Source organism: Aptenodytes patagonicus, chromosome 1 (genome assembly GCF_965638725.1).
Source record: "Aptenodytes patagonicus chromosome 1, bAptPat1.pri.cur, whole genome shotgun sequence".
In the NCBI taxonomy this organism is placed as follows: domain Eukaryota; kingdom Metazoa; phylum Chordata; class Aves; order Sphenisciformes; family Spheniscidae; genus Aptenodytes; species Aptenodytes patagonicus.
This window is the reverse complement of record NC_134949.1, coordinates 69710380-69738346: the sequence shown is the minus strand read 5'-3', so window position 1 is coordinate 69738346 and position 27967 is coordinate 69710380. Positions and strand designations below refer to the sequence as shown.

The 27967-nt window shown below is 49.8% G+C and overlaps 2 protein-coding genes across 5 annotated transcripts in view; one reads left to right on the top strand and one right to left on the bottom strand.

Moving 5' to 3' along the window:
* Window positions 1-27967, top strand: part of CACNA2D4 (calcium voltage-gated channel auxiliary subunit alpha2delta 4) — a 132186-nt gene that overhangs the window by 78715 nt on the left and 25504 nt on the right. The window contains exon 28 of the mRNA XM_076341412.1: window positions 27906-27967. Coding sequence (XP_076197527.1) covers window positions 27906-27967 — 62 coding nt within the window. The remainder of the gene's footprint in view (window positions 1-27905) is intronic.
* Window positions 28-23337, bottom strand: LRTM2 (leucine rich repeat transmembrane protein 2). 4 transcript variants are annotated; one of them, XM_076341436.1, is made up of 5 exons: window positions 22987-23337; window positions 12217-12348; window positions 10589-10751; window positions 6257-6847; window positions 28-4379 (listed from the first exon to the last, which is right to left on the bottom strand). In XM_076341436.1, exons 3-5 carry the CDS (start codon window positions 10653-10655, stop codon window positions 3925-3927), a joined length of 1113 nt encoding a protein of 370 aa, XP_076197551.1. In that variant the 5' UTR covers window positions 10656-10751; window positions 12217-12348; window positions 22987-23337; the 3' UTR covers window positions 28-3924. The 4 variants fall into 4 exon arrangements, with proteins under 4 accessions (XP_076197551.1, XP_076197560.1, XP_076197569.1 ...); XM_076341445.1 differs by lacking the exon at window positions 22987-23337 and adding an exon at window positions 12826-12879; XM_076341454.1 differs by lacking the exon at window positions 12217-12348.

The window sequence follows — 27967 nt, the reverse complement described above, 5'->3', positions numbered from 1 at the left end:
ACAAGAAGGAGCATAGGAAAATACATTCTTTATTATTCTTCTGTAACAACAAGCCAGAAATATAATATACCTTTAAAAATTTTCTGTCTCATGCCAAAGAAACCTCCATTCAATCATTTTAGAAAATCTTGTTGCTCTCCCTCAAACAGTAACGAAAAGAAAAAGAAATTACAAGTGCCATCTGTTCCCTGCAAGAAACGTGCCTGTCTGTACCAGCGGGGGGAGCAGAAGGGGTGTTTCTGGTGGCCCTGCCAGCCCCTACATTGCCCTGGCACATGTTGAACCTGCCTGCCCCAGAAGACGGTTTCCTGAGGGCAGGCACCTGCGTATGGCATTGGTGCACCTGCCTGCAGCAAAGGGTGCGTTCAGGGGGATTCCCCCCATGCCTAGCCATGCCTGCAGGGAGAACGGAAGTCCCTGTCCCCACACACCAGAGGAACCCATTGCCTGGGCACACAAGGAGCACTGGGTCTCATCCTGTATCCAGCATCCCACAGGAGAGCTTCATTTCTGACCACGCTGGGTACCATGTTCCCTAGAGTGCCTGTGGACAGTGCAGCAGCTCAGTCACACTCGAGCAGCCTGTTTTCTGGGTGTGCTAGGGAACAGAGTAAGAGGCTGCTTGCAAACAGTGGTATAAAGAGGGCATTTCCCAGTGAACCCTGTTACTCTGCTCTGCGTGAAAGAGGACAGGTCCTTGTCCTTCCAAGCAAAGTATTTGCTTTCCAGTGGGACTCCCCATAGCAGCCAGCCTTCATGTTTCTCAGCAACTCTCTTTTCTCCCCTTTCCTGTCTTCTCCTTTCCTGGGTGGGTTTCTAAACATAGCAGTCCCTTGTCTAGGGTTGAGATGAATCCAGACTTTCTGCCTTATAAATGAAAAGAAAAAGGAAAGGATGGGCAAGGTCATCATCAGCCCCACAACACAAGATATAGAAAATATTAGCAACAAAGAAAAATTGGTCAGGGTGGGAGGAGGTCGCAGGGAAGGTGCAGGGAAAGGAGGATTTCACACACACCCCCACCCCCTGCATTGTCCCCTGCCTGCCTCTCATTCATTTTACCTCTAGTCTATCCCCTTAAAAACAATCTCTCTCTCACTCTCTTGCTCACTCACACACACACGCACACACATACACGCATACACATATATAGATCCCATTTGTTTTGTGCAATGTTTCACCATTATTTGATGCAAGTAAAATATAGATCTATAAATATACCGCTCTGACTCAAGTCCCATTTCAAGTATGATTGTGGAGTCCAGTATGGTAAAGGGAGAAGTTCCCCTGAGAGGGAGGTTGGGGAGAGGTTTGGATCCAGCAGGCAGAGTCTAGTCCTGGCTTGCTGGGAATGTGGAGCAGAAGTAACACGCATACAGAGTCTGCAGTGCACCAGTTCTGCCCTTCGGAGCGGGCTACAGTTGCAGCAGATGGGATGGTTGGAGTGGCTATACAGTGCATGGGGGAAGAGTCCTTCTTCCTCACATCTTGCCAGCCCCCCTCCTTCTCCTCCCTCCTTCTCCTCCTCTTCCCCACAAGCAGTGTGGTGGGAGTGGGGATACAATGTGTGCACGCACTTGTGGGTGGACTGCTTCTCCCAGTCCTTCTTCCAGGGCAGTCTGGTCTTCTGCTTCCTGAAGAACGTCCTCCTCTGTCCCATACATCCCTGCATCAAAGGGAAGTCATGCTAAAACAGCCCAGAGCATCCTGTCTCTTTGCCTCTGGTGGCCCTGGGTAGGCCAGGAGGGATTTTGCCACTCCAGGTTTTAATTAAAGACTTGGCATTGTGTGCCTGTGGTCAGTACAGCCACCTGTCTGGGACCAGAACGGGGTGAGGACCCAGCGTGCATCGCTTCCACAGGGATCCAGCAGCAGCGAGCAGGAGGGCTATGAGACGTCCAAAGACATTGGGATCCAGCTGGAGCAGGGGGAAGAGGTGACATGCCCTGGCAGGGTCCACCTGCGGTGCATGCTGGGCTCTGAACACAGGTTGCTAGCGAAACACCCTGCAAAGCTGGGCTGGCTGCCAGCTTGTTTCCTGATGGCAGGGATCACACCATCCACAGGCACTGCGGATGCACGACCTCCAGTGTCATCTTCCTCGCCCAGGAATACCCACTGTGACGGGTTAGAGCAGGTTACCATGGCAATGTGCGCTCTCCCCTGGAGACAGCATTTTATCCCACTTCCAGTGATACAAAATGGGTCCTTATGTTGAGTTCCTTTCATTTTTTTTCCCCTCTCACTTTTTTTTTTTTTTTCTCCCTGTCAGGTCAGAAAGAGCTAAGACTAATCGGAGGCACTGCAGTCTGAGGGCTTTAAAATCTGGTTAGGGGAAGTCACCCTACGTGACAGTGGCAGTGCGCACAGTCGTGTGTGTGGGCACACTCATGTGCAGCTATGGATGGCAGTGAACACAGCAGTGATGGTGAGGGGAGTGTATGCGGGCTGTGCTGTGTACAGTGTTGGCCCCTTCCTGGGCTCTCCCACCTGTGCCATGCTGTGGTTCAAGTTTCAGCCTTCACCTCAAGACCCTCCAGAATTGTGAACCCCTCTCTTCAGTCGCCCCAGCCGCATAACCCTACTCCATACACTGTGCTTGCCCCTCTGCCAGCCACGCCAGCTCTTGGGTTGTGTGTCGTCTTCTCCCGCCACCTTCCCCTAGACTCACACTACTCCTCAGCATGGCTTACACTACCAAGGCTGGTAAGCCTTCTCCTCTAGTCTTTCCTGATGACCCGCTTCTGCTCTGCCAATCAAACATTTCCAAATGGAGGCTTCATATCCTTACCCTCTCCATTTATCATAGAAAACATAAAATAGATAACAAGAACACACATTTTTTTCATGCTGTGTACTCATTTCCACAGACTTATGCTGTAACCTTAATAACTTTGCCTCTCTCCATCCTCTCCTGCCCATTGCCACCAGCTCTGCACTATGGCTGAGATGTTTTTGTTAGCTCCTCAGTGGCAGGGTGCATGTATTTTGTCTGAAGCAGAAGGTGCTATACACTGTTATGATGAAAGTAAGGTGAAATGGCTGAATGTCTTCATGGCTGCATGCAGAGGGCAGATCAGCATGGGCACATGTGGCTCTGCATGCACAAGGTGGGGTGCCTGTATGTCTGGAGTTGGGACTGACTCTGTGTGTGTGTTGGGATCAGAATGAGTCAGTAAGCATGTGTGCATACAGGAAGATGGCTCTGTATCTGTGCACCTATAAAGAATGACGTGTGTGTGTCAGCTTGCAGATTTGGACTTGGCCAGGAGCAAAAAGAGGGACACTGCTCCCTGGCAGCATGTTAGAGTGATACAGGTATCTTTCCACCTTTAAAAGTGAGAAGGGAAATCTCCCCCTGACTGTTGTCATCCCCTAGGGACCTTCCCTCCCTTCTGATGTGCTCTCGGCAGCACTGACTTGTAGGGTGGGCAGCAACTTAGTGTCACGCAACAGCAGTGACCCTAACAGCAAGGCGTGGACACTTCTGGTGTCCTGCTCCTCACACAAGCTTTCACAGAGCTGCTCTCTCTGTTTGCAGAGAGCTCTTGACAGGATATAGGACAACTCAGGACTGAAGCTGAGAGGATGACACAGGTTCCCAGAAGGTGCCAGCTGCCTCCACAGCAGGCATGCGAGGGAAGCTCTGTGCAAGGGCATGAGGCACAGCAAGCACTCGAGGTCTGACTACTTTATTTGTCTGGGAGGGCCCAAGGGTGAAAGGGCACAAAATGGGCCTGGGGCAGAGGAACAGAAATTGAGCCAGGTGCCCTGACCCCCCAGAAGCATGTTGCACTACGTGGGCGAGTGGAGCAATAGCACAGTCTGTCTGTCTGTCTGGGAAGATGTATTTTGGGAGGACCCCATGCTTGACTGCTCTCAGGTACCTTTGTTCATTGCTGTCCCTTCCTTCCTAGAAGAGTTTCATGCCACAGAAGAGATTTGTTTTTGCTCTTCATGTTCACCTTCTGTGTCACCCATGAGTGGCTGCCTCTTCTTCAGCTCCCGGTGGTACTTGGCCATAAGGGAGGCATAGATACAACCATAAGCAGCTGCCACCACCATCATGATGCAAACAATGCCGCAAACCACCCCTGCGATGATCACAGTGCCAATAGCTCGGCGCACGCTCACAGGCCTATATCGCTGTTTTTGAGGGCATCCCACACTGGGCTCCACTTCTGTTTCTGGACCTGATTTAGATTTGGAAGGAGTTGGGCTTCCTTTAGTGCAGGGTGGGCCAGTATTGTCCAGCACTGTAGAGCTGTTCTCATCGTCCAACTGGGAGCAGTAGTTAAACATCTCCATGGGCACCATTCGCATATCCTTCCCTTTCAGCTCCTTGGGCAGGGTACATGCCAGCTGGTCGATTTTCCCACCTGTCCCAATAGAGATAATAGGAGTGAACCACGGCTTCATCCCGATACAGTGACAGCAGAGCTAGATCCTCAGGTGGGGTAAGTTCCTATGACTCCGTTCACACCTGCTAAGGATTTGCCCTACAGAAGTCAGACATAGCAGCATTATGGTTAGCAAGTGGGGAACTGCTTTATTGTAGCAGTGGGGCTATAAAAACCATCCCTCATGCATGAATGCATTGGTGAGTAGAGAGAGTATTCAGAGAGCTTCTCCCATCCCCAAAAGGCAGCCATGATCTAGCGCAGGATGTTTCTAGAGTTCAAGGATGACACTGAAGTCAGGAGGTGCTGCAGACCCCCATGTCCTGCCAGATCCACAGTGCATGTCAAAGGTGGAGGGAGGGAGTGCACCTCCATGCACCGGGCAGAAGCACACGTGATATCCTTTAAAATTATTGTTTTGCCTAACTTGGAGACATTTTGCATGCCTTAGCCCTCCACAGCTGGAACAGCTTCAACCATGGCAGCTGGCTGGGATGCTTCTGTCTAGGTTGGATTTGACAGTAGAGCTCGTGGTGCATGATATCTGCGTAGACATCTTTCAGGCCAAGACATGAAAGCCCTCTGAAACCATCTATTAAGTCAGCCTCATACTGTTTAGTGAGTTATGTAAGTGTCAGTAGAACCATTTTAGAAAAGGAGAAATAAAAGCAAAAAGATAGGACCAGGCTGTATCTTCTCAAAATAACAACAGGCACACAGTCCCATCTTCTAACAACTAATCCATCCCCCCTCTGTGAAAGTAGTGACAGATGTTGAAACCAATGCTTGAGCAAGTTTGGGCAATTTCTTTGGAAGGGGAAAAAAAAGCAAAATTAACTCCATGTGCTTTCCATCAACTCTGTGATATGAGAGTCAAGAAAGAAAGCAAACAACAACAAAAAAAAACGAGAGGAAAGTGGCACTCGTATGCTTGTTTGATTCTGCTCACACAAATGCATATTTCAGACTGCAGTGTAGCCATAGGCGCAGATAATTTTTCTTTGCAGCATGGCTGTGATCAGCAGGGATGTGACAGCTGACTGTGGCTATCTGCATGATTTGAGACCCTTTCCTACTTATTGGCTTCAGTGACAGAAGGTCAGGCCTTTAATCGTCATTCCTGTAAAATGTGCCATCTTTCTTTGAGTCGCAGCTCCTGAAAGCACGTCATCCCGTCGGCATTCATGCTAAGTGATACATACCTTTCCAGCCTTCCATATTTTGAGGAAAAGCTGGAAATACAAACTTGTCAAAAACTGCTTGTTTTGAAATGCTGATTTTATAGCCAGTCTGACTTGGGGCCTGGCTTGTTAATTTGGGCTTTAGTTTGGGTTTGCCAATATTAGTTGCAGTATTTTCCTAAGTGGCACTGTTTCCTATGGTTCTTTTGTTGAAAGCAAACCTGATGCTTTACAGCCAAATCTGGTTTTTACTTCTCCCGGCTTAAGGAAGAGAACGGGATGGTTATTTTCAAGCATGAAAGGCATTTCTTCTCTTTAGGCAGAGAGGCTGAGGGGAACTCATAATCCTAAAATTTTGATGTTATTTGAGGAAAGTTCTTTCCTCTCAAAAAAGAAAAAAAGATCTTTCAGATTAGAAACAAAATAAGGAAATAGGAGATCTGGGGCTGCAGAGGACTTCTCAGCGTGGCAGTGTTGCTATATGAAGGTGCAGTGGCACTAAACTGTCTCTTAGCATTGTAGCATGGTCCTCATGCTGCTTGGCTAAGATCTGGCATTTGGGTCAGCCTGACCTGCCAGATGTATCTGCCAGTGCTTCTTCCCTGCCTGTCTTTGTCTGCCTTTCCGTGGAAAACCAGTGCTTCCGCGCTTGGCTCCCGCTGCGCAAGCACCTACCTCGGTAGGAGAACCACTCCATCCAGTGCTTGAAGTCCCGGAGGTTGCAGTCGCATTCCCAGGGATTATCCCCAACTTGGAGTTGCTGCAGGCTGGTTAGTGGTTCGAAGGTCACCCTGTCCAGACTCTGCAGGCGATTGGACCTGAGAGAGAGGGAGCGGAGAGCAGGCAGGTCGTCAAAGATGCCCGAGGGTATCTGGGCCAGGCCGTTGATGGAGAGATCCAGCTGGCGTAGCAGGGCCGTGTGTTGTAGCAGGTCCTTGTCCAAGGCCCGGATGCTGTTGTTCCTCAGCTGGAGCTCCGTGAGGTTCCCCAGGTCGCTGAAGATGTTCTGAGGGAGCTGGTCCAAGAAGTTGTTGGATAGATCCAGCCTCTGTAGGGCAGAGAGGTTGGAAAACACTGCTCCCGGCAGGATGCTGAGTTTGTTGTTGAGAAAGAGGAAGGTCCTGGTGTTTGCGGGGATGTCTGAGGGGATGGAAGAGAGGCCCAAGCCGCTACAGTCCACTTCCAGGTTGCCACTGTTACACTTGCAGGAGGAAGGGCAAGCAAAGAAGGACTCGGCAGCACATAGCGACAGCCAACAACCAAACACTGGTAGGTGAAAAGCAGGGGAGAGAGAGTGCATGTATTAGAGCAGTGCTTTCCCATCCTCACCCATCGCCGCCTTGAGCACAGCTACGGCTACAATATGACCCTCACAGCAGGACTCTTCGACGCAATGCCCTGCAGTGTAATGAGCTTCCTCACAGATACATCCTTTTACTGCTGTCCTGCTCCCTGGCAGCATGAATTTCCTCTTAGCCTTTTTTTCATGAGCAAGCAAGTAAATATCCTTCCAGTTTCATAAGGAAGTAAGTACAGTGCATCCCAGAGGACTTTGTTGCCAGATACTAGAGCACTGGAACCTGTCAGAGGAGAATGGAGCAGAGCGCGGTGGGACATGTCACCTCTGATAAAGGACAGCTCTTTCTAAATAGTCAGGGTTGAGAGAGGTGGGACTAGTATATATTTAAGAAGCTCTATTTTTTTCAGAAATAGACCTGTTAATGAAAAGCTTTTAAGAAAAATAAAAACAAAACAACCTACATCTCAGTTGTGCTCCTGCAGTTTGAATCCTAATCTTTGTGGTAGATCAAACTCAGGTCTAAGTTAGCCTCTGAATCAGGGTATCATTTGCTCTCCATATCTACAGTGTGTTGTGTAGGCCTTGTGGCAAGAGAGTTTTTTATGAATTAGATTACATTACAAAAGGATGACCAAGAAAGCTATTAAAAAGCAGCAACGAGACCCTAAACCACTGGACACCTGGTATTTGCCATTGCTCTCAAAATAGTTTCTGAATCCCACAGCAACAGCCCCACAAGCATCTTCTCTGACCAAAATTTCCCATAGCAATGGAGATGAGGAAGAAAATTGCAGGTTGGTAGTTGAAGAAAGGGGTGTTAGGAAAAGGGTTAGCACACACCCCCTTTCTCCTGCAATGTCTCAAAGATAAGGTTGGACAATCCACAAACCGGCATTTTTAGAGCTGTCGTGGATCACCATTCCAGACATGGGTCCAGATCCTGTGAGCAGTGTCAGGGCACTAGTTGCCAACCCTCCCTGGGAGCCAGTGGCTTTTAAAACTCTCATTTCTGTGACAAAGAAGCATCAGCAACAGGAAAGCAAGCTTTGTGCCTCCTGTCATTAAAGGAGTGGGAGTTATGTTTAAGCAGACTATGTAAAACATTTGCATCCTTCATCTTAATTCCCTTTGTGGAATTGAGAATAATTTCTTCAATGTGGGAAGCAAATTCAGCTCCCTTGCTGTTTTGTAAGGTGACAAGTTTGAGCATTTGACTAAAACTGAAGTAGGTTTGTCTCTACGTCATGCCCTGTCCTCTCCATTTCTCACTTTTCTTCAGAGAAGGCAGTCACTTGGAGTTGGTAGAGTCTTCTTAGGGGTGAATGGTAGCTAAAGTGGTTGCCTTTATTGTGTTGCCGTTCTTTCCTGGACTAGAAACCAGATTCTTCTGTCCTGGTTTTTTCCGAAGAACCAACAAGCAGGTGTTTTGTTTCTTAACCCCAAGGGAATTGTGAAAGGACTGTCATAGGAGAGGGAGCTGGTGGAGACCCGTGCTATGGAGAAGCTCTGCCTGGAACAGCTCTGCAGTCAGCCATGCTATTCCTCTCTTCCTTCACAGCACTCTCTCTAGAGTTTAGTCTGGCCCATAGCCCATTTTTTCATATCGACTTGGTTTCTGTCAGTGATACTGCCTTCATACTCAAATCATGTCATCCTGTGTCAGGTCTTTTTGTGTTCCCAGCGATCCTTGTGAGAATTGGCAGATTTTTGGACTGGTAACCTAAGGAGACTCCATAGCTTGGATCCTAAGCTATATGACTTTATTAAGGACCAAGGGATAAATGTTCAGAGAGAGTGTCTCTGCTCTTTTTTTATTTCATCCATCTTTCACAATTCCTTCAAGAAATTTTTTCTGTCATACAGTTGAGATCTCAGGTGCACATCAGCCCAGGCCATGCCAATCTGTGTGCTCTTTTAATGATAATTATGGATCCTTATGGTGAAATACAAGAGAGATCTTTACCCTGAGTACGTCTGTGCTTTCTTGTCATGCAAAGGTTGGGGTCAATAGCAGAGATTGTCGTGAAAGCAGATCATAGCCTATGGACTGGTGCAGTGCAGGTACTGTCTAGCTGGCTGATACTTAATTCCATTCAGAATACGTCGCGCTCTTGTTGTAGGGAGAGAACTAAAAGAATGGGAGCTAGAGTGGGGAAGGGAGAGAGATGTGAGTCACTCAAGTGACCCCATCTTTTCCTGGATGCTTAACAAAAGTACAGTATTAATAATAGATTGACAGCTGTGATGATGAGATAACAGCTGCTTTGTACACCAAGAAAGGCAAGAACAGACCGTGTGTAATGCTATACAGGTGGTGTTCTGTTCAGGGCTTATCTGTCAAAATACCTACCCACCACCATCCCCGACTGGGCAGCTGTGGGGTTCCACCAGTACGTATGCTGGCAGTGGCTGGTAGGAACAAAGTCTCAGGCAGCTGGCTGTGGTTATGTTCAGGAACTGGATTTATGCCAAGTTTCTGCAGCCGTGGAGGATGTGCCAAAAATGTCTTGTTGTTACCCATATATTGCTTTGTGCTCTTGGAAATATTTTACTAAAATCATAGAGAGGAGAAGGTCTGATTTCATTTTCAGTCTCTGCAAGAGGTGCATCCACTAGGATGTGAGCTGAGATCAAGGAATTCATCGCACTGGTTAGGATGCAGCTTTACGGGGAATAGAGGCAGGGAAGCAGTAGAAAGAACTTGAAGTTGTCTTCCAGCCCTACAGAAGGATGAGTAGTATGTGTTTTTGTGTTAGGGGAAGATGAAGTTACTTTGTGGGGTGTTTGGTGACTCTAGTAGGTGGCAGAAAGCTGATCCAGGAATATCAGATTAAGTCAAGACTCAGTAGCATTCATTGTAAATAATTTATACAGCAGTCTAGTCTGTGAGGATGGATTACAAAGATGCCTGTTTTCTGGAGAAGGAAATCATTCCCCCAGTGTCTTACAGTGGTACCCCCACGTTGATCAGGACGACAGGAGCAAGGGAAACCACAGACCCCCCTCAGCTGCCTGGGCATGCGATAGTGATGGACACTCTCCAAGCGTTCCCTTTCCTCTGCTGCGGTCCCCAGATGCTTCTCTGAAGTGCAGGTACATTCCCTGAAGCCCCACATCGCCCTAGCAGTCTCTGCTCTGCACTCAGGGATACTGTAGCAAGTGCCCCGCTCCACTGGGAAGACGCACAGGCTGAACTTTTACAATTTAATTTAAAAAAGATCTTCTTTATTTACTCCTTGATTTTCACTACATGTGGCAGTGCCCAGTAGGAGAATTCTGCACTTGCATCCTGTATTCCCTTCTAAAATCTGTCATGACTTCTGCCATGAAGAGCTGGGAGCCATGCTCAGCAGCCTACGTATAAACCCCTACCACAGAGAGGAGTCTGCATGTTACAGGATGCCAATCTGAGAAATGTTCAGAGTGGATCTTTGTGCAGTGGTATCTGTCTTGCTGTTTCTCACCTGCCAGGCCCACTGGAATTCAGAAGCAATCATCATTTGCTGTCCCACTTTAAGCCCATCTTCAGCTTTAGTTTCACTCTCCTCCCAGCTAGCCTGGCCTCTAAAGGAATCAGGAATTAGTTCAAACATCTCCATTCTTAGCTGTCCCTCTCCCCTATTCTTAACCCTGATGTGACCTATTTTCTTTCCACTGCCTTGACAAACAGGATCATCGTACTTAGTACCTGAGTAGGCATTACTTACGACAAGCCTCTTGCCACCTCATGAGAAACCTGCTCCTCCACCAGTGGCCAGCAGTTGTAGGCAGCATTGTTGTCTTCTCCAGCGTGTCTTCACATCCACCAGCCAGCCTGGCCACACGGCCCCAAAAGGAGGAGGAATGACCTTGTAGCCTGCCTGCCAGGTCCTGGAGGGGGAGAGCAGAGCAGAGTGGGTGGGATTCGGTTCCCTGGGTGCAGGACACGGGACTGGGCTCAGTGTTGTCCTTTCCCCTCCCCAACTAGAGTTTTGTCTTTGAGGCATCAGCTCCGTTTTGGAGGAGAGATGGAGGATGTTTCAGGAGGCTCAGCGTGACGAAGGTGCAACATTAATTCACTTTGAACCTCGCAGTGCAGAAATAAGCCCTGATTCACCTAAGTGCCAAAGAGACAAGCCTGTGCTTGAATAGCCTGCTACGGTAGCTACATTAGCCTCATGCTCAAAGTTAACCTGATGAATTGCTGAGGTGACCCTGACAGGGCAGCAGACTCCAGCTCATTCCCTCTCGCCGCCACACAGGCTGGTACCACCTGTGCACCCTCTCACTGACGCACAGCTCAGGCTCACCGAGGTCTGGGCAGCAGCGGATGCCAAGCCACTTCTCCCCCCTTCCCTGTATTCCCCGCCAGCGCTTCCTTTCTGTTTTAAGGTAAAATGGATGTGGTGCCTAGGCAGGGCTGAGCAGAGCACAGCTTCAGCTTGGGGATTTCACACTGCAGCAACTGCAGGAGCTGAAGAGCAAGCAAGCCTCGGAGGAGAAGGGAGGACCTGGGGCGGGGGAGACTGAGTGGGAGTGTTGAAAAGAGAGGAATTACATCTTAATTAGAAGAAGGAAAAATGCTCAGTCTAATTAGAAACCCAAAGACCATAAACTCTCCCATGACAATAAGTGACTGACAACAGGTTCCTCCTTCCTTCCTTCTTCCCTTTTGGATACAGGCAAGCAGGAAAAGAGGAAACACCATGGACTCTCCTGTCCTCCTGCTTGCTCTCTGACGTGCCACCCACAGTCACAGCAGCAGTTAGATGGACACATTTCAACCAGGGTACAGAAATAAACCATCCTCCCTCCTCTCTGAGGGGCTCTGACAACATCCACAGCTCTTATTTTAGCTGGGCGCTGCACTCCCACCGGGACACTCTCCCCACACACGTGCCAGCTGCTCCCCCTCCCCCAGGCTCCCATGACTGATTGATTTTATACAGGAGTGTAAACCACCAGGAAATATTTAAATTAGCATCTTGGTGAGAAAGACGAGCAGGTTCAGTGCCTGGACTAGTACATTTTGCAAGGCTATTTAGATCATTTACCGAAATGCCAATGCACCAAATAATAGATGAATAACTCTCACGGCACCGAAACCAATCCAACCTCCACCCGCTGCAGCCCCCCCCACTCCCCAAGCCGAGCTAGAGCCCCTTCCCTGCAGTCCCCGCTGAAGGAGAAGCCGCAACAAATAGCTGTCCCCATTTGGTGCTTGTGCTCGCCCTGGCTGAGAAGGAGACTTTCAGGCTCCCCCGTATCAAGGTCTCTGTCCTAAATGCCACCCCTGAAGTCTCCTGTCCCTGACTGTCGGTATCGACAAGGAGGATGAAAAGCCGCAAGCACTTACCTGGAGGGGCTCTGCCCGCAGCCACTTCCACCCGACTCCCTGGGCACTGCCCAATTACAGTCTCTTCCTTCCCTCTCCCTCCTTGACTTTCACTCCCCGGCAGCAGGCTTTCCGTGTGCTCTATTTAACTCCCTACAGCACAGGAATAAATGGCAGAGTTAAGCTGACAGCCACAGAGCCTTATCTGCCTGCTGGGTAGCGGGAGTCAATCAGCTCCAAATCCCGTTGCCGAACGATCGCATCCTTGCTCTCAGCATCAGGGGCTGCCTGCCACGCTCTGTCTTTCCCTCTTCCCCACCTTCACTCCATCTAACTTTGTCAGGGTTATACATAGCTCTGTTCCTTGCGCTCTTGCCTTTTGGCTCTGTTTTGTAACACCCCATCTGTATCAGCTGGCTCGGCTCCAATCAGGGGGGCTAAGCTTAAAAAAAAAAAAAAAAACAGCTTCCTTGGGTGCTTCGTGACAGGGCTTCCCTTTGCAGTCTTCCCTCAGCCCAGGCCCCCGCTCAGGCCATGAGCTGCTGTACCCCCCACCCCACTTGCTGCTCTGTGCAATTCAGCCACACCATCCCCAGGTGACAGCGGGGGGCTGGAGCAGGACCGGCATACCCAGGCACGAGGACGGTGACAGGGTCAGGGTTTCTACCCCTAGCTCCTTCTGCTCTGGCAGGGCAAGTCCAGCTCTTGATACCTCACGGGCGCATCTTCCTCTCAGGCAGCGCCAAGACTCAAGCACAGAGTGCAGGGTGGGAGGAGCGGCCGTATATAAATAAGCCCTTTCCCTATGTTTAGAATTTATTACAGTGCATAGTGATTAACACCTGTTCAGGCTTTAATGCTGTCTCCTGCGCTGCAACGTGCACGAAGATGGAGGTACCTTGATAAACCCAAGATTATTTTAAAAGCATGCCACATACATAAACACAGCACTCCTCGCCCCATGGCTAGTGGCCACCCTTTTTGCACTCATACACGTTTCTAAGACTTAAAAGCAGCTATCTTCATGTACATATGCAGATGTAGTCACCAATCTGGCTTACATTTACAAATGTGTGCACAGAGTTGGGCTTGCACGTGTACTGGGGACTCTTCTGTGACCCATATTTATCAACACTCATGTCTTGCACAAAACTGCCTGCTTCTCCAAGCATAACATATGCTCAGGTGGCAGAGCAGTAGATGTGGAATAGGTAGAGCTTCCTGACTGCTGAAGTGAAAGGGCCAATGAGCTTCTGCATTTATACCTTGAAGTAGTATGTTTATGGAGAAATTTTGATTCCAAGGATCCAGAAAAACCCAGTTTCTCCCATGCATCTATTGCCCATAAGCATGTTAGACCCTTAGTGATTAATATTCTGCATCCAGGAGAGAGCAAGGAAGCAGAGAGGATTTTTGAGAGTTTCTTTTATAAAGGTTTTCTCTGATTTGTCTTGAATTCTGACTTAATTAGCTGTTCTACTGTGGCCCAAGAGATGCCTTCTGCTCTGCAGAGCACCAGGCCAGCTGCGCTCACTGCCAACGCAGCAATGGGAACCCTGTACTCCTGGGGCAACCGGCACTTGCCTGCACCTCAAGGCTCTCCAGAGCACCACCAAATCTGTCTGGCTGCTTTCAGCCTGACAGCCAGGGACTCTTCAGCAGCGAGGACTCTGCCAGACCTAGGAGTGCCCCCATACACCCCCAGCCCAAGAGGAGAGGTACTGTGCCATCCATTCTGAACTAGCATGGCATTGCCTGGGTTTGGGAGCTCAAGGCTGATCAGCATTGCTGGAGCTCTGAATGCTCTGAAGTCACCCAAGGGCTCCACAAACCAGGCGTTAGTCTTTCTTCCAGGCTTCCTAGATGGTTCCTTCTCCCTGGAGCAACATGTGAGCTGAATGCCCTGTGATCCATGGGACACAGTGTCCAGAGCTTTCTTCCACGTGCTTGAAGTTGAATCTCTTTTCCGGATTCTGCAGAAACGAACAAAGTAGCCTGTGGGGCTGGTGATGGCCTTTTCTTCTTGCCGTTTGATATAGGACAGTAAGACAACTTTTTTAGTTTCAGCTCAAAGCAACAGAATGAAATCATCCATTTCTGGCCCATGGGCTCCAGTGGCCAAAAATACACTGAGCTGAAGTGCCACTTGGACATTTGGCCTGCTGTCAGACTCTAGAGGACTCTCTAATGAGGATTCCCCTAATTAGCTTGAACAGGGAACTTTACTGCTGGGGGAGATGCTGAGGAGATTGTAATGACTCTGCAGCACTTGCCAGGGCATAAAAGCTACAGCAGGCACTATCACTGTCTTGTGCTTCCCTTCTCCCTGCCCAGACACCAGTAACGTTTGCAGTACCACTCTAAAGCCTTAGCTTTCATAAGTCGGGTCCCAAGGAGCACACTGTGAGGGTGAGGAGGGTTTCAGTTTACTGCATCCATATACTTCCCAATTCTGTGACACCTTCTATCCAAAGCTTTCCATCTGCTTTACGAATGGCTCTTACCATAGTTGTAGATGGTGGTGGTGTTATTTTGTATTTAATGACCCCCAGAAGTAAGGCTGAGGTCGTAGCCGGTAGTGCCTCTGCTCTAGGTAGTTGGATAATAATAGTGGATAATAGAGTCCCCATTTTCCAGACGGGGACACTGAGGCTAGAGAGACAGGTGACTGTGTCACTAGGATGAGTTGCAGTCAGAAACAGAGCCCAGCAACCTCTGTCTCTGACTATCTTTCCCAGTCCTTTGCACTAACCCTTGGATCATGGCTCAGGGATCAGACTCCGTTAACAGACTGGCTTACGAGCATTGGCAGGGCACATGGGTGACCTATATTACAAAAGGGTAGGTAAAAGAGGCTGCAACAGATGCCAGCGATAAATTATCAGGAAGTACATGCACACATTCATCCCTCCCCCACACTCTCCTTGACAAGTGATGGCAAAGTCCCTTTCCCCTTTCCAATGCTGAATTGCTTTAGCCTTTATCAGAAAAGCAGCAGGGTGATGGAGGGCATGGAGGACACTTTAAGGAGATTATCTTTTTTTCCTCCCCTTTCCTTGTTGCTTTTAGGATTCCTGTTTATTACCATCACCCATAATGTAGGGGGACAGTGGTACCCCAGAGTTCAGTGATTAAAGCATGTTGTTCTATGTTTGTTCCTTCATCAGCCCTTGGGGGAGAAGAGTTGGTACACAGAGGGCAGGGAGACACGGCAGCCACAGAGTCTGATTACAGCAACTGGAAGTTCATGAAGTAACCTGGCTGATGAGTCCTAGTGGGGAATCATGCTCCTGACAGTACCTACCACAGGTGGGCTTAGATGGCATGGAGATGATGCCCGTTCTTGGTCCCCCAGCAGACCTAGGTCAGTCGAGCAAATTATTGACCACAAGAGGTCAACTTGTCTCAGTGGCAGCTCCTCATTTGTTGTTTATTTGGACTGGAAAAGCACCCAGAGGTGGTAGCCAAGCTCAGCAGCACTGTAGAAACATACAGTGTGTGTCGCTGCCCCAGTGAGCTCCTAAGCTAAATAGCTGGGGGCTTCATTGCCAGCACTTGCTGATTTATTAACGCATGTGTTCAGGATTCATTAGTGTTGTGCTGTCACAATCAATGGAAAGCACATTTTAAATTCACGCTAGAAACCCAGCTGCAGAAGAAATGGTGCCATCTGACTTGCAGTGATCGATCACAGCTAAGCAAAACACCTCACACAGAAAGCAGTACAGTAAGTAGAAAGCGTTCAAAACCCACTCAGTATTGTAAGGGACTCTGCCACATTCCTGACTCAGTGTGAAAATAAACCTCACCCTATTCTCTGGGATGTGAAGAGGTCAAAAAGCTTCTGATCTTTGAAAGGACAATGCTTAGGCACCTCTGAAATGCAAATGTGATTGGGGTTAAAAAATGTTTCCTCCCCAAGCCCCTCCAAGAAAGATCAACTTTAACCCCATTTTATGGAGAGCTAAACTATGAGAGAGGTAAAAATGGCTGCTGAGTTTGGCTGGATGAAATTTCCCAGCTCTTGCTACCTCGTCATGAGTCCACATCAGTTCCCCATTCAAGATTTTCAAAGCTGCCAAGCGCAGTGCTTGCACTGGATCACTTGGGCTTGTAAATGCTCTCCTGTCCTGCAGAGATGGCTTGTAGGGCTTATCAGTTACACAGAATAAAGGAGTTTTAGCCAGGCTTTCCCAAGGTTTCCTGACGGGCCTGTGGTAAAATCAGGAGAGAAGCTGGTTTTCTTGATTCCTCATCCTGTACCTTAATCAGAACACATTATTTGTATCCCAAGCCTCCCTGACCAATGCACAATAACAAGACCGGGAGACGTTGCGGGGGCTGGAAATACCAAGGGCATCAGGCCTTCTTGAACCCTCTGAGAAAGCACAGAGGATCCGAAGGGGAGCCAGGGCGGGTAGCACTGATGGGAAAGACCCAGATTGCTGTAGAGAAGTGGGATTCCTTGGGAGGCTGTGGAAGCAGGTGGGGAGACCGGGATATCCAACACGAGAGTGACAGGAAAGTCCCAGCACAGCGAGAGTGTGGCATATGGAGGAGGCCCAGAGCAGCAGCAGGAGGAGAGCTGAGGGGGCAGTTGACAGGAAGAAATCCAGCCATGTGTGTGCCAGCATCTTCTCCAAGTATTATTGAATGCAACAGACCACGTGCATGTTTCCTCCGTGCAAAACGGAGGCAGCTGAGAAGGGAAATGGGTGAGGGAGTGGAAGAGGGGCTCAGAGGAGGGACATGTGAGCTGGCTACCCAGTTTCCTCCTCTTTTTCTTGCCACAGAGTGATGTTTTTGTTCTTCTCACTCTGTTGGCAAAAATTGGTAACCGAGTGAGATGTGGAGGGGGGTTCTACACGAAGACTGAGATAACATTTTCTGATCCAGCCAGGAACAGTTGGCTGTGGGTGGTGGCTTGTCGCCAGCCCTGCCAATTCTAATCCAGATCCCAGTTTTTCTCTCAGCTGTGGAGTGAAGAGCCTTCTCTACAACTTTAATTTCCTGCAGGGGTTAATCCCATGGTCAGCGGTAGCTCAAGCCCTTAATCCTTGCACTCAACCCCTTGGCAGAAGGACTGCGGCTGCTCCCAACCCGGCAGGTCTGAGGGAGGCACCCTTCTGCTCCCAGCTCTTCCTTTGCACCCCGTGAGCATCCTTCAGCTCGCTGGCATTTAAAATGCCGCTCCGCTTTCTGCCAAGCCTACCCCAGGGGTGTGGGCGGGTGGGTGGGTGGGTGGCACACCCCAGGGAGAGGCTCCAGGCAGAGAAAGCAGCTTGCTGGGAGAATCCTGGTTCTGTGGTCCTCATCCCCCTCCCCACCCCCCACACAGGTATTTTCCGCACTTCTTAGTTGGATGGTGCTCCGGATCCCAAAGTAATCTCTTCCTTGTTTTTATTCGGGTGGTGTTCAAGAAGAAGGGTATGTATGGGCCCACATTTGTGAAGGATTCTCTGAGGGCTCAGAAATCTTGAGATGACCCAGTACCTTCTCTGGGTCTCTTATTAGGGGCAAAGGATGCAACAGATCCATAACAGGGAAGGTGCCAGCCTGTCTGAGATGAGAGATACATTTACATGCACAGAATAGTAGATGGAGGTGCATCAATTTAGCAGCAAGATAGGAAAATATAAGGGATTTTATCAATAAAAGCTCTCAGTTTACAGTTCTGTCCCTGGAGTGCTAGGCCAGATGTCTGTTGAACAGTACAGCCAGACTGCCAAATCAAGGGACTTCCAGATCAATACCACGAAACCCCTGTTATATCTTATGGGGGCTAAGGCACTTCAGCCATAAGCCTTTCTCCTTGTGCTTCCTCATTCCTAGAATCAGGTGAGCTTCTGCAAGCCTGGGTAATCCCATGCACACAAAGTGTCCCTCACCTGCTTATTTGCCACCATTAATGTCTGCGTTAGCCCAGGGACTGGTTTTGCCTTTTTTTATAGTCTGTATTCTGAAATACACCAGGACCCCAAGATCACTAGCCTTCCTACTGCTTGACTCTTGTTACTTTTGCTTCTGGTGGAGAAGCCAGCGTGATGGAGAACTGCTGCCACCTAAGCTGCTGCATGAGAGAGTCTTTCCCCCTCTTCCTCACCCAGTACTCTGCCTTCCCTTCCCCGGCTGCCAGCCTCTCAGAATCAGACCACCAGCTGCAAGGGTATTTGGCTTGCCACTTCAGCAGCTGGAGCAGGAGGAGGGAGAGGAAGTAGAAAACACGGTGGGAGAAGGGAAGAACTTCACTACCATCTCACTTCACAAGCCTGTGCCCCGGGCGTGTTCACAGGGGCAGGGATCATCCATGCATGCACAGTGGTGGGGCAGAGCACAAGATGCCAGCGGTAAAAATCCTCTCTGCTCTTATCATAAGGGGATCGGTGACCCAGCACGCACACAGCTCCTGGCAAACCTCCCAAGGAAAGGCTGACTCTCATTGTTCGCACACGATGCATTTATACTGAACTCTGAAGGAGACCTTTTTCTGCCTTAGTGAGTTGCATAGATCTGTTTCACTTGGTTGCCACTGTGGCACGAGGTCGGCAGTGCTGCCTGTTAGAGAGAGCCTGGAGCTCTTCTTCCCCTTCCCCATCACCCCCATCACCTTCCCAGAGCATCCAAGAAGGGCATCCCCGCAAAGTCCACACAAACTGCATGGGGTCCAGGCTGCTGCCTGCCAGCTCCAGGGGTGCCTGAGGATCTCTGTGACACACTTACTTACACTCTTTACAGGCTGGGAACATTGCCCACAGCTCAACAAGATGTGGTGACAGATCTCACAACCCAGAGCTCCAGCCAGGATCTTTGGATGCATCTGGGCTAGCACACACACCACAGCCCCATGCTGCAGCTCTTGCTGAGGCTGGAGAAGGTCTTCAAATTTGATTTGACTTTAGTTTTCTGGAGGGCTTGCAGCCACAGAAGAGATACGGGCATGGCAATGTTCACATCCCATCAAAATCACTAAATGCAAGTGGTGTGGAGAGCCGGGCCCACCTTCAGCCCCTCTGCCCCCACACAGGCACCTCGCAGCAAAATCGCAGCAGCAGCATGCCCTGCTTTGGGGAGCACCGGCAGCAGAGAGCCCCACCAGGAGTGGAAAGAGAGCCCAAGTGATGAGTGCTAAGTCAAGTTGCCTCTAACAGCTCCTCTCGAGACCCAGGATGTGGTCCTACTTTTTTATTCCTCATGTGAAGGCATGGTCCATGGGGAAGGAAGCTTCCCAGCCTCGTTGGAGTGAGGAGGAGTGTGGTAGCAGGGCCTGTCTTCAAAGTAACAGCCTTTGCTTGCAGTCAGTTGTGAAGTTCAGACTTGCATGGCCCTGCTGTAAATTTAGGTCTCAGTCCTTCCTGTGATGGGTGTGAGCCGTTGCAGTGTATAAATAATGGAAAGTCTTTTGTTTTCCCATTCATAAAAAAAGAATGAAGAAAGTGTCATTTTCTTTTCTTTTTTTTAAATTGCCATATGATGAAATATGCCATTTGGCTTGCAAAGCCAAGCACTTAAATATGAGTTAATACCTGCACAACTTTAATTCAGCCACTTGCATGTATGCATTACAGCACAGCCTTTGCTTATCCAAGCAAGTACTATTTCTTTTTTTCACAGGACCTTGTCCCATACTCAGTGCAAAGGACATATGATACTCAAGCTAACAATGAGGATGTTGTAATAAATAAGGCTATTTTTATATGGTCAGTATTAAATATTAAACCTCAGTTTTGGCAGGTGGCTGCAGTCTGTACCTTTTTAATTTCACGGGTGCCCAACACGAGACCCAAGGGGCCATTTTGCAGAACTGCTGAGCACTCACAGCTGCTTTCCAAAATGCTGGCAGCTTAGTCAGTAAACTGGTACGGTCTCAAGGACTCAGTGGCACTGAGAGCCAAGAGGCCCCAAGCTCCAGTCCTGCACCTGCTGCTCCTTCCCCGTGTGGCTAAAGGGGAAGTCTCTTTTCCCTTCAAAAGCAAGGAAAATAACCACTCTTTCTTGCCTCGTCAGGAGCATAAATTCTCTATCATCAGCTACGAGGCAACTGTAGCAGCGAACATCTTCAGAACACCACAAGACAATGAATAATGATGTATTGCCTGCAGGGCTTGGATGGCAGGCAGTAAATAAAATAGGCACACACTTTGCAGTACCAAAAAAAAAATAACAGGCCCCTGCTTCACTCCCTGAGCACCGTGTAGCCAGTGCACTGAATGAGGCAGCTTATGAAAACACAGCGTGTGATCCTACTGGTCAGGACTGCAACCCGGTGCAGATGGCATGCTGCCCCGAATCCCGACATTTCCTAACTTTCAACTGCTTGTTTTTGCAATGTGAATAAAACTATATTTCACGTAATCCCACCCCTCTCAGGTGAAGCAACTTTTCCTTCCATCTCTCCAGCCTGGAATTGAACTGCCTTATAGAAAAAAAATTTCTTCTTGCTATTAGGATGCCCTCAGCCACACAAAGCATTTTTGTGAGCCAGCATTTTGGTAAAGCCATGGCAGGAATAAGGTACATGTTACAAGGTATTTCCATGCAGTAGGGACAGAAACAGCCCAGGAGTCCAACTCCAGCTCCTTCCCACTGAGAACTGGAGTGTACGTCATGGTGTAACACTCTGGAGCATTACCCAGCTGGCAGGAGCGTCCCAGTATGGTCATTTGAATTATGGCTTGAGCCACCCAGGGCTGGGACAGATGTCAAGCAGTGTAAGCAGCTGCTTGTAACCAAACATGGCAAGTGAAGGAAACTGCTTGGTCTCTCTTTTGAATCGGCAACAGGCAAGTGCTGAAGAGTCACTGAAGAACTGCCCAGAAATGCTCTCCCACAGGCTTGAGCCTGTCCCTGTCCTGTTCCATGTGCAGCTCCAGCCTCTGCCGCTCCCTGGATGCTCCTGTCCAGGTATGCTCACAGATGGCCCTGTGCTGCTGCTGGCCCTCCCTGCCGCACCGAGACGCAGGTCTGCCTTCATCAGGCTTCTGTGGTGCTGAGGAGCCCAGAAAATCCTTTCTGCATCAGGCTTAGAAAAAAGCCAGAGGAAGGGCAGGAAGCTGGAGTAGCTCATGAAGATATCTGAGCTGGGAGTGCACCTTGCTAGCGTGTGGCATTCACTTTGCTGGAGGCAAGGGTAAAGCTATGATCTGGTATAAAAATTACATGAGAGGGCTTCCCCCCTTTCTCTTTGCAAACAGCCCCCTTGCTCGGGATTTACCATAATTCCTCCAAGTGGGCAAGATACACTAACAGAGACTGCACTGATGTCTGACAGGGAGACAACTCCCGCAAGCCTTTCGCTCATGTGGAATAATTCCCTTGCAAATGTTGTTTGCCCACAGCAGTTAGAGGAAGATCCACCCCCCGCCCCGCAACAGACCTGAGCGACAAAGCTCAGAAGAAAAATGGTCTGCAATTCTGGAAAGGCACCCCTCCTCCTCACTGCTAGAAATGTGCCCTGCTTTGTGACAAGTCCCTGTGTGCCTTTAAGGGTCCCCCTGTCTTTCAAGGGTTTCCTTCTTTAAACCCTGCAATAGCAGCTGCTCCAGTCCTTCCCCAAATGAGATCTTCATTTCTCCTTCCATCCTCGGGTGGCAGATCAGGCGCCGCCAGCAGAGCAGTGCTGTACCCTGCTCACTACCGTTGCCATCGGGGATGCACTGGACATGGACTTGGTTGGAGCAACAGCTCTATCTCTCTAATCCTCTCTCCCCAAACCAGGAGAGCTCCAATTTTACACGTCTCTCTTAATTAGCATGAGATGCAGTGGCAGTAATAAACTGGGCAGACAGTGGGAGAAGGGGGGCAGAATGCCGAGTGGGATGTATGTGTGCACGTGGCTGTGCATGTGTATATATGCACACGTGTATATACGCACACACACATACACACACACGCCAATGCTCACATGTAGACCCCGGCTTCATATCAGCTCATTCGGGACCTTATTCTCCCCCTTTCCTCCCAGGCAGGGCTGGAAAAGGCTGTGAAGTTTCTCTGTGCTGTGTTTCACCCCCACCTTTGGTGCTGTGCCTTCTGCCCAAAAGTTCAGAAATTGCAGGCTCAGCCTGCGGGGATGCTGGAAGCAACTTGGGACTTATTTTTGGCTCTACTTGTGATATGGCATCCTTCACTTCATGTCCTGTGGTCATGTCTGTGAGCTTTGTGCGTGAAATTGTACATACATACACACACACACACACACACAGTTACACATATACACACCCTTCATCCTAAAGCCTGTTTACTGAATGCTGGACCTGTCCAGTTTTGGTCCTCACTTCTCCATTTTAGATTGTTCTTACTAAGGCAGCTGAGACCAAAATGATACCCAGCAAAACCACCACAGGTCAGGTGCATGGCACCTCACATGCTGGCCCCTCTTCCCAGCCCTGAGGAGGGGACAAAAGCCAGGGCTTACTGGGAGCTGCCCGGTACCTGGTGACCACAGCACCAAGCGCTTAGCCTCAAAGCTGCACCTGAGCTGCCCGTGCTGCAGCAAAAGAAGCTGGTGCCATTCACAGCTGGGAGAAGTTGCTCCCAGCTGCCCGCACTGAAACCGGACTGGAACCGGTACCAGCAGCCTCTGCGGCAGGATTGTTGTTCTGCTTTATCGGGAAGATCGCTGCCCGTCAGCCTCGCGCAATCGGGACTTCTCCGCTGTGCCGTCTGGCAGATGGTGGTGCCCCTGACCGCCACTCTCCTCCCCGGGGAAGGCGGTTCCTGGGAGCAGCCCCACTGATCTCGCATAGCTGGGGAGTGAGGGCAGAAATACAAAAGAGAGATGTCTCTACTTACCTCTGTTGGGCTGGGATGGACCCTCCTGTGAGAACGGCAGCTCTTCCAGCAAAGCCGGTACAATCCCAAAGCAAATCCAGCAGAAAGTCCCTCCGTTGCCTGCTGGGCTCTCGGTGGACCCTAGTTGTCAGGAGCCCCTCCTAGCCAGCCGCTCGCCCCGTGCGGAGGGCAGAGGAGCCGCACGGCGAGATGGCAGCGTGGGAAAGGGACTGTAATCCTCCGTAAATAATAAATAGGGGGAGAGGGAAAGAGAGAGAGAGGTGGGAGAGGGAGCGACTGTGCGCGGCGAAGTGACAGCTGGGGGTACATCTGCGATGGCAGCAGCACACACACAGGAGCGCACACAGACAGTGCAGAGTCACCCCGCCAGGCAGGCAGGATCTGCTCCAAAACACCCAGAGGAAGGAGCTCGGGAGGTTTTAATTTCTCTTAACCCATCCTGGAGAAAGGGCAGTTGCTGTCAGTGTCTCCCTCTCCCTCCTCCCCCCCTTCCCGCCATCCCTCTCCGGTGCCAGGAGCCGAGGGGCTCGAGGAGGGGTGAGGAGATGCTGGGGCAGGGGGAGCTCCCCGCAGCCCCTCGGGAGGCAGATTGGTCAGGCACAGGTTATGAGAGGAGGCACCGAGCCGAATGCCTCCTCCCCTCCCTCCATCCCTCCCCTGCCTGGTATGGCTGATGACAATAAACCCAGAGAGAAAGGCGTGAGGAGGAGAAGGGACGAGCCCTGGGTTTTGTATAGGGGTGAGGCGAGCAGCTGCAGCGAAGGAGAGGCGGGGGGGAGAAACCGGGGGGCTTGGGAGCAAGGCACCCCCTTCCCACCAGTGCTCCAGCGACGGCGGGGGAGGCAGTGTGTCTGACATTGAGACTTAACTGAGAGGTGCCCACGGCAGGCTGGCCGCATCCTGCCCGGCCACGGCGGGCATCCTCAGCAGCTGAGCACACGGGCTGCTGTAACGCTTCTCAGCTTGGATGCAGCACGACCCGGTGTCTGCTTCCTTGGGGATTCGGGGAAAACTTGAGGAGTGCTGGTAGGGGTAGTTGGGACAAGGGGAATGGGCGAAAGAGAGGAGCGTTTGCACTCATGGCTCAGCCCATACGTCCAGCAGAAGTGTTGGGTGCAGTTACACCCATGCCATGGCAGAGGCATCCCCTGCCATCCCTGACACAGCATGTTGGTACAGGGGTGTGGTAAGCACCCAAATCCAAACCACTGCCTCTGTCAGGCTTCCCTCTGTGCTCTCCCGTGGGCTCCTGCAGCCTGCCCCCACAAAGTCAGACCCCTCGCTTGCTTTCCTCCAGCTTGCTAAGGACCTCAGTAGCCACATCTGCAAGAATTACTGTTGAGCTGATCCGCTTGAACTGCCTCTTCTGTCAGGTCCAGTAGAATAAGCAGGCTGCCCTTGGTTTGGGCTTTTTGTTCTTTTTAACTTGCCTGGAAGTTATTTTTTAAGTAAAATTTTTAGTGGACTTCAAGTAAAATTTTGAGTGGGGCAGCTCTGCTGCTGGGTCGAGAGGGAAAATGGAAACATTTCAGAAATAAGGAATGCAAATGGACAGTACAGACAGGGCTGCCCTGCTGCTCTGGCACCTTCTCTCATTGGAGTCACGGGTTTTATTTAACCATTGGACTGGCTGCCATGAAAACAGGTTTTGAATGGGAAGGTACGTCTTAATAAGCAGTCTACAGGATGCAGTCCTGCAACTCTTTGTTATGCCTTTTTGTCATGCAGCAGGCCAGAGAATTAAATCTTGGGGAAAGCTCCTTATGAGAACAGCATATGGATAATCAAAAAAAGAAGCCAGGGAAGGCAGACAGAAAGAGAGACAAGCAGAGATGAGTCAATGAGGCAGACATGCTCAACGGAGAGATGAACAGGTGGAGGGGAAGGCTCTTATCTCCACGGTGAACGGCAGCACGCGACTCCAGAGAAAGCCAGCTGCAGCCATGCAGCGGGCGCCTGCTGGGTTTGCAGGCAGGCAGGCAGGGTGCCTGCTGGTGGAAGTCGTACACAGGTCTGGGTAGCCTGTTGACACGGTGAAGCAACATTTAACTAGGCAAAGTGTGCAGCATTGCTTGTCCTCATGTTTTATTTCATTGCTGGGAAGGTACAGTTGTACAGGTTATTTGCACATTAGTAGGAATAAAACTATTAGCCATGGTCTCTCCAAGGACTCTACGGTTGTTGCTGTGCTGCACACCAGGGCCACTTATTTCATGGACCTCGGATCTTCCCGCTCCTGCAGCATGCTCTTTGACACCAGAGCAAAAGGGCTGATTAATGATCAGTTATACTTTGGAACAAGCAGAGGGAGGGGTTATTCCAGTTTTCTCCCTCTCACCTGAGCTGTAGCATCATCCTTACCTTAGACTGAATTCACTGCTTTCCTCCTTTTTACCCAGCCTCAACAACAGCCTAAAGGCACCCAGGCAACTACTTGTTACGAGCACTGGGAGGGTGTTTGTGGCCTGTTTCTCCTCAGCTCACACATCTTCCTCAGGTCACCTGAATGCGTGGAAGTTTCTCACAGTTCTTGCCAGGAGCTGCCAATCCACCCCAACTGGCGAGGAGTGGTGCTGCCAGGCAGGAGCATGGAGCAATCCCTCTAGTATGGTTCCCTGTGATGGGGACCATCCAAACAGACAAACCTGGCTGCAAGGCAGAATAGCCCCCAGCTTTGCTTTCAATGACCTCTTCAGACTGTGCTGTGATATGAGGAGAGTGGTGCTCACCACAGCTCCGGGGGGAATAGCTGGAAATGTGTGCTGGACTGCTGGGAAGGAGAGAAAGGGCTCGTGCAGAGAAGATGAGTAAGCGCAAGCCCTACAGAGAGGTTAGGACTGCGAAGATTGCATCCAAAGGACAAGGCTTGCTGACAGATGGCACAGACAGGTTAGACATGGCTGTGAGCAATGTGGAAAGAGGAAGGAGAGAACTGGGAGGCTCTGCATTCTGTCCCTGCCACCGGCCGCCAGTGCAAGCCGCTAGGTACTCTCCTTCCTCATGTTGCAGGCAACTCTGTCCAAGTTCAGTACATGCTACTCATGCCTCCTGGGCAGAGGCAAGGATTCACAACCAGGGGCAAAGCTCCCTTTGAAGAACAATTTGAGGATAGATGTTCCCACTGGCAAAAGCATGAGCCACTGAGTAAGTCTGCATTGCAAGGTTAGTTATGTAGGTATCAACTCCTCTTCAAGTCTCATAAAAACTGTATGTCCTGGGTAATGTTCAGTCCCATTGATGTGATCTGCTGTGATAAGGGGAATAGCTCTTGAGATGGTTTTAAAGGATAACAATGAATTTATTTAAAGCTACATACCAAATCAGATGCGTGGGCCCCATCGGACTCAGCAGCAACAGCACCGTTCGCCTTCTGTCATGCACTGCCAATTTGTCAGTGAGGGCACCAAGCCAAACCATGCCTGCGATAGCCCCGCTGAAGCTGATGAATCTTCACCCAGGCTGGACTCAGCCCCGTCCTTCGTCCTTTGTTTGCATTCTTTTTCTTATCTGGTTTGTTCTCTGTGAGGCTTAGGGCATGGCAGGTCTAGAAAATCATTTCTTTCCCCCACGTACAGGCAGTCAGATTCAGTCTATGGCAGGGAGAGCTGGATAAGAAACGTGCCTGTGAATGGGATTTTGTAAGATGTACCAGCAATAGGAATGTGACGAGAAGGACACCGACACTGGCATAAAAGGCAGAGCTGATGCCAGGTGCCAGGGTCTCTGTACATGCTGCAAGAAAATATACTATTGCATACTCCGGTTTTAATTCATACCCATCTGAATTAGAGCATCAGATCATACTGTTAACTTAAAAGCACCTACACAACATGATTCAGATTTAAAGGATCTGTTCCCCCCTTTGAAGCTCCTGCTAATTCAGAGGAAATCTGTAGAAACAGCAACACTTCATCCGCCCGATATTAGTTGTGAAAAAAAGGCTCAAACTCTCCCTCTCTGTAGTTCTTTTTCTCCCTCACTTGCACTTATATTCTAATTCAAGGTCCTGCTTGAGGCTGTAATTCCTGTAGAGCTCTTGGATTCAACTAGTTGACACACAGCCCTGTTGTTCCCCGTCACCATGCCAGGCTGCGCACAACTGTGCTGGTTATTACGTGTGCCTGTAGGCAACCTACCCGGGGAGGTTTAGGTTATTCTGTCGGGGAGACCCTGCACCATTTCTTCTCCTGTGGAGCTATGCCTTACTTCAGGAACATGTTTCTGGGAATAGAAGAGAAATTAAGCCAAGAAATTAGGACGCACTTCATTAAGAAACACACACACACGCTTTTGCTTAGCAGAGCGTGCACTAGGCTGGGACCGGGTAACGAAGCACTACTTCTAATGGACACTTTTCTGTCAAGTGGCATTCATATTTTTGTGCTTTTGTAGTGGCTTAGGAGCAATCTAAATCACTGTGGTCTCCCCTTGAGACAGGTGAGTTTTCAAATTAATCCCTCCTTCACACTGGCCTACTTTATTTCTGATTGATGCTGTGTGTGCAGGAGTTGAGGCTGGGGTGATCAGAAACATCCGTTCTGGCCAGGCAAATCTACAAAAGACAAAAATGAAAGCTCACGTGCTCGCTCTCCTGGGTTTTTTTGGTGGGATTTTTTGTTGTTGTTGTTGTTAATTTGTTGTAGCTCTGTAGTGTTTAGTGGGAGGGAGGTGTCAGTACCTCGGTACAGCAGTCAGTGTCCCCTTTTCCTCTACCTTGTTAAACCTGTGACTCTCACTTGGCAGTCTGACTCAGCGCTGATCCCCTGATGCTTATCATTCACACTTGGAAGCGGGTTGCAATTGGGATTTCCATCCCATCACTTCGGACGAATATTTACCCCTCCTTTCCTAACTTGTGTTTGTCTTTCTCTCTCTTGCACATTCCTCTTTCCGTCCTCCCCCCTTTTTGTTTCCCGTAGCGGTGGGTGTGCAAATTAAGCTGGAGTTGCTCCAACGCAAGTTTTGGATGGCCATGCAACAG

What these genes read in the sequence shown, in the direction of transcription:
- LRTM2 (XM_076341436.1), bottom strand. Translation starts at nt 10,655, where the DNA reads ATGCTGCCTACAACTGCTGGCCACTGGTGGAGGAGCAGGTTTCTCATG. An exon ending in GAGGTGGCAAGAGGCTTGTC is followed by an intron (nt 6,848 to 10,588) that starts GTAAGTAATGCC and finishes TTCACCTACCAG; the next exon opens with TGTTTGGTTGTTGGCTGTCG. An exon ending in GGAGTGGTTCTCCTACCGAG is followed by an intron (nt 4,380 to 6,256) that starts GTAGGTGCTTGC and finishes CTATTGGGACAG; the next exon opens with GTGGGAAAATCGACCAGCTG.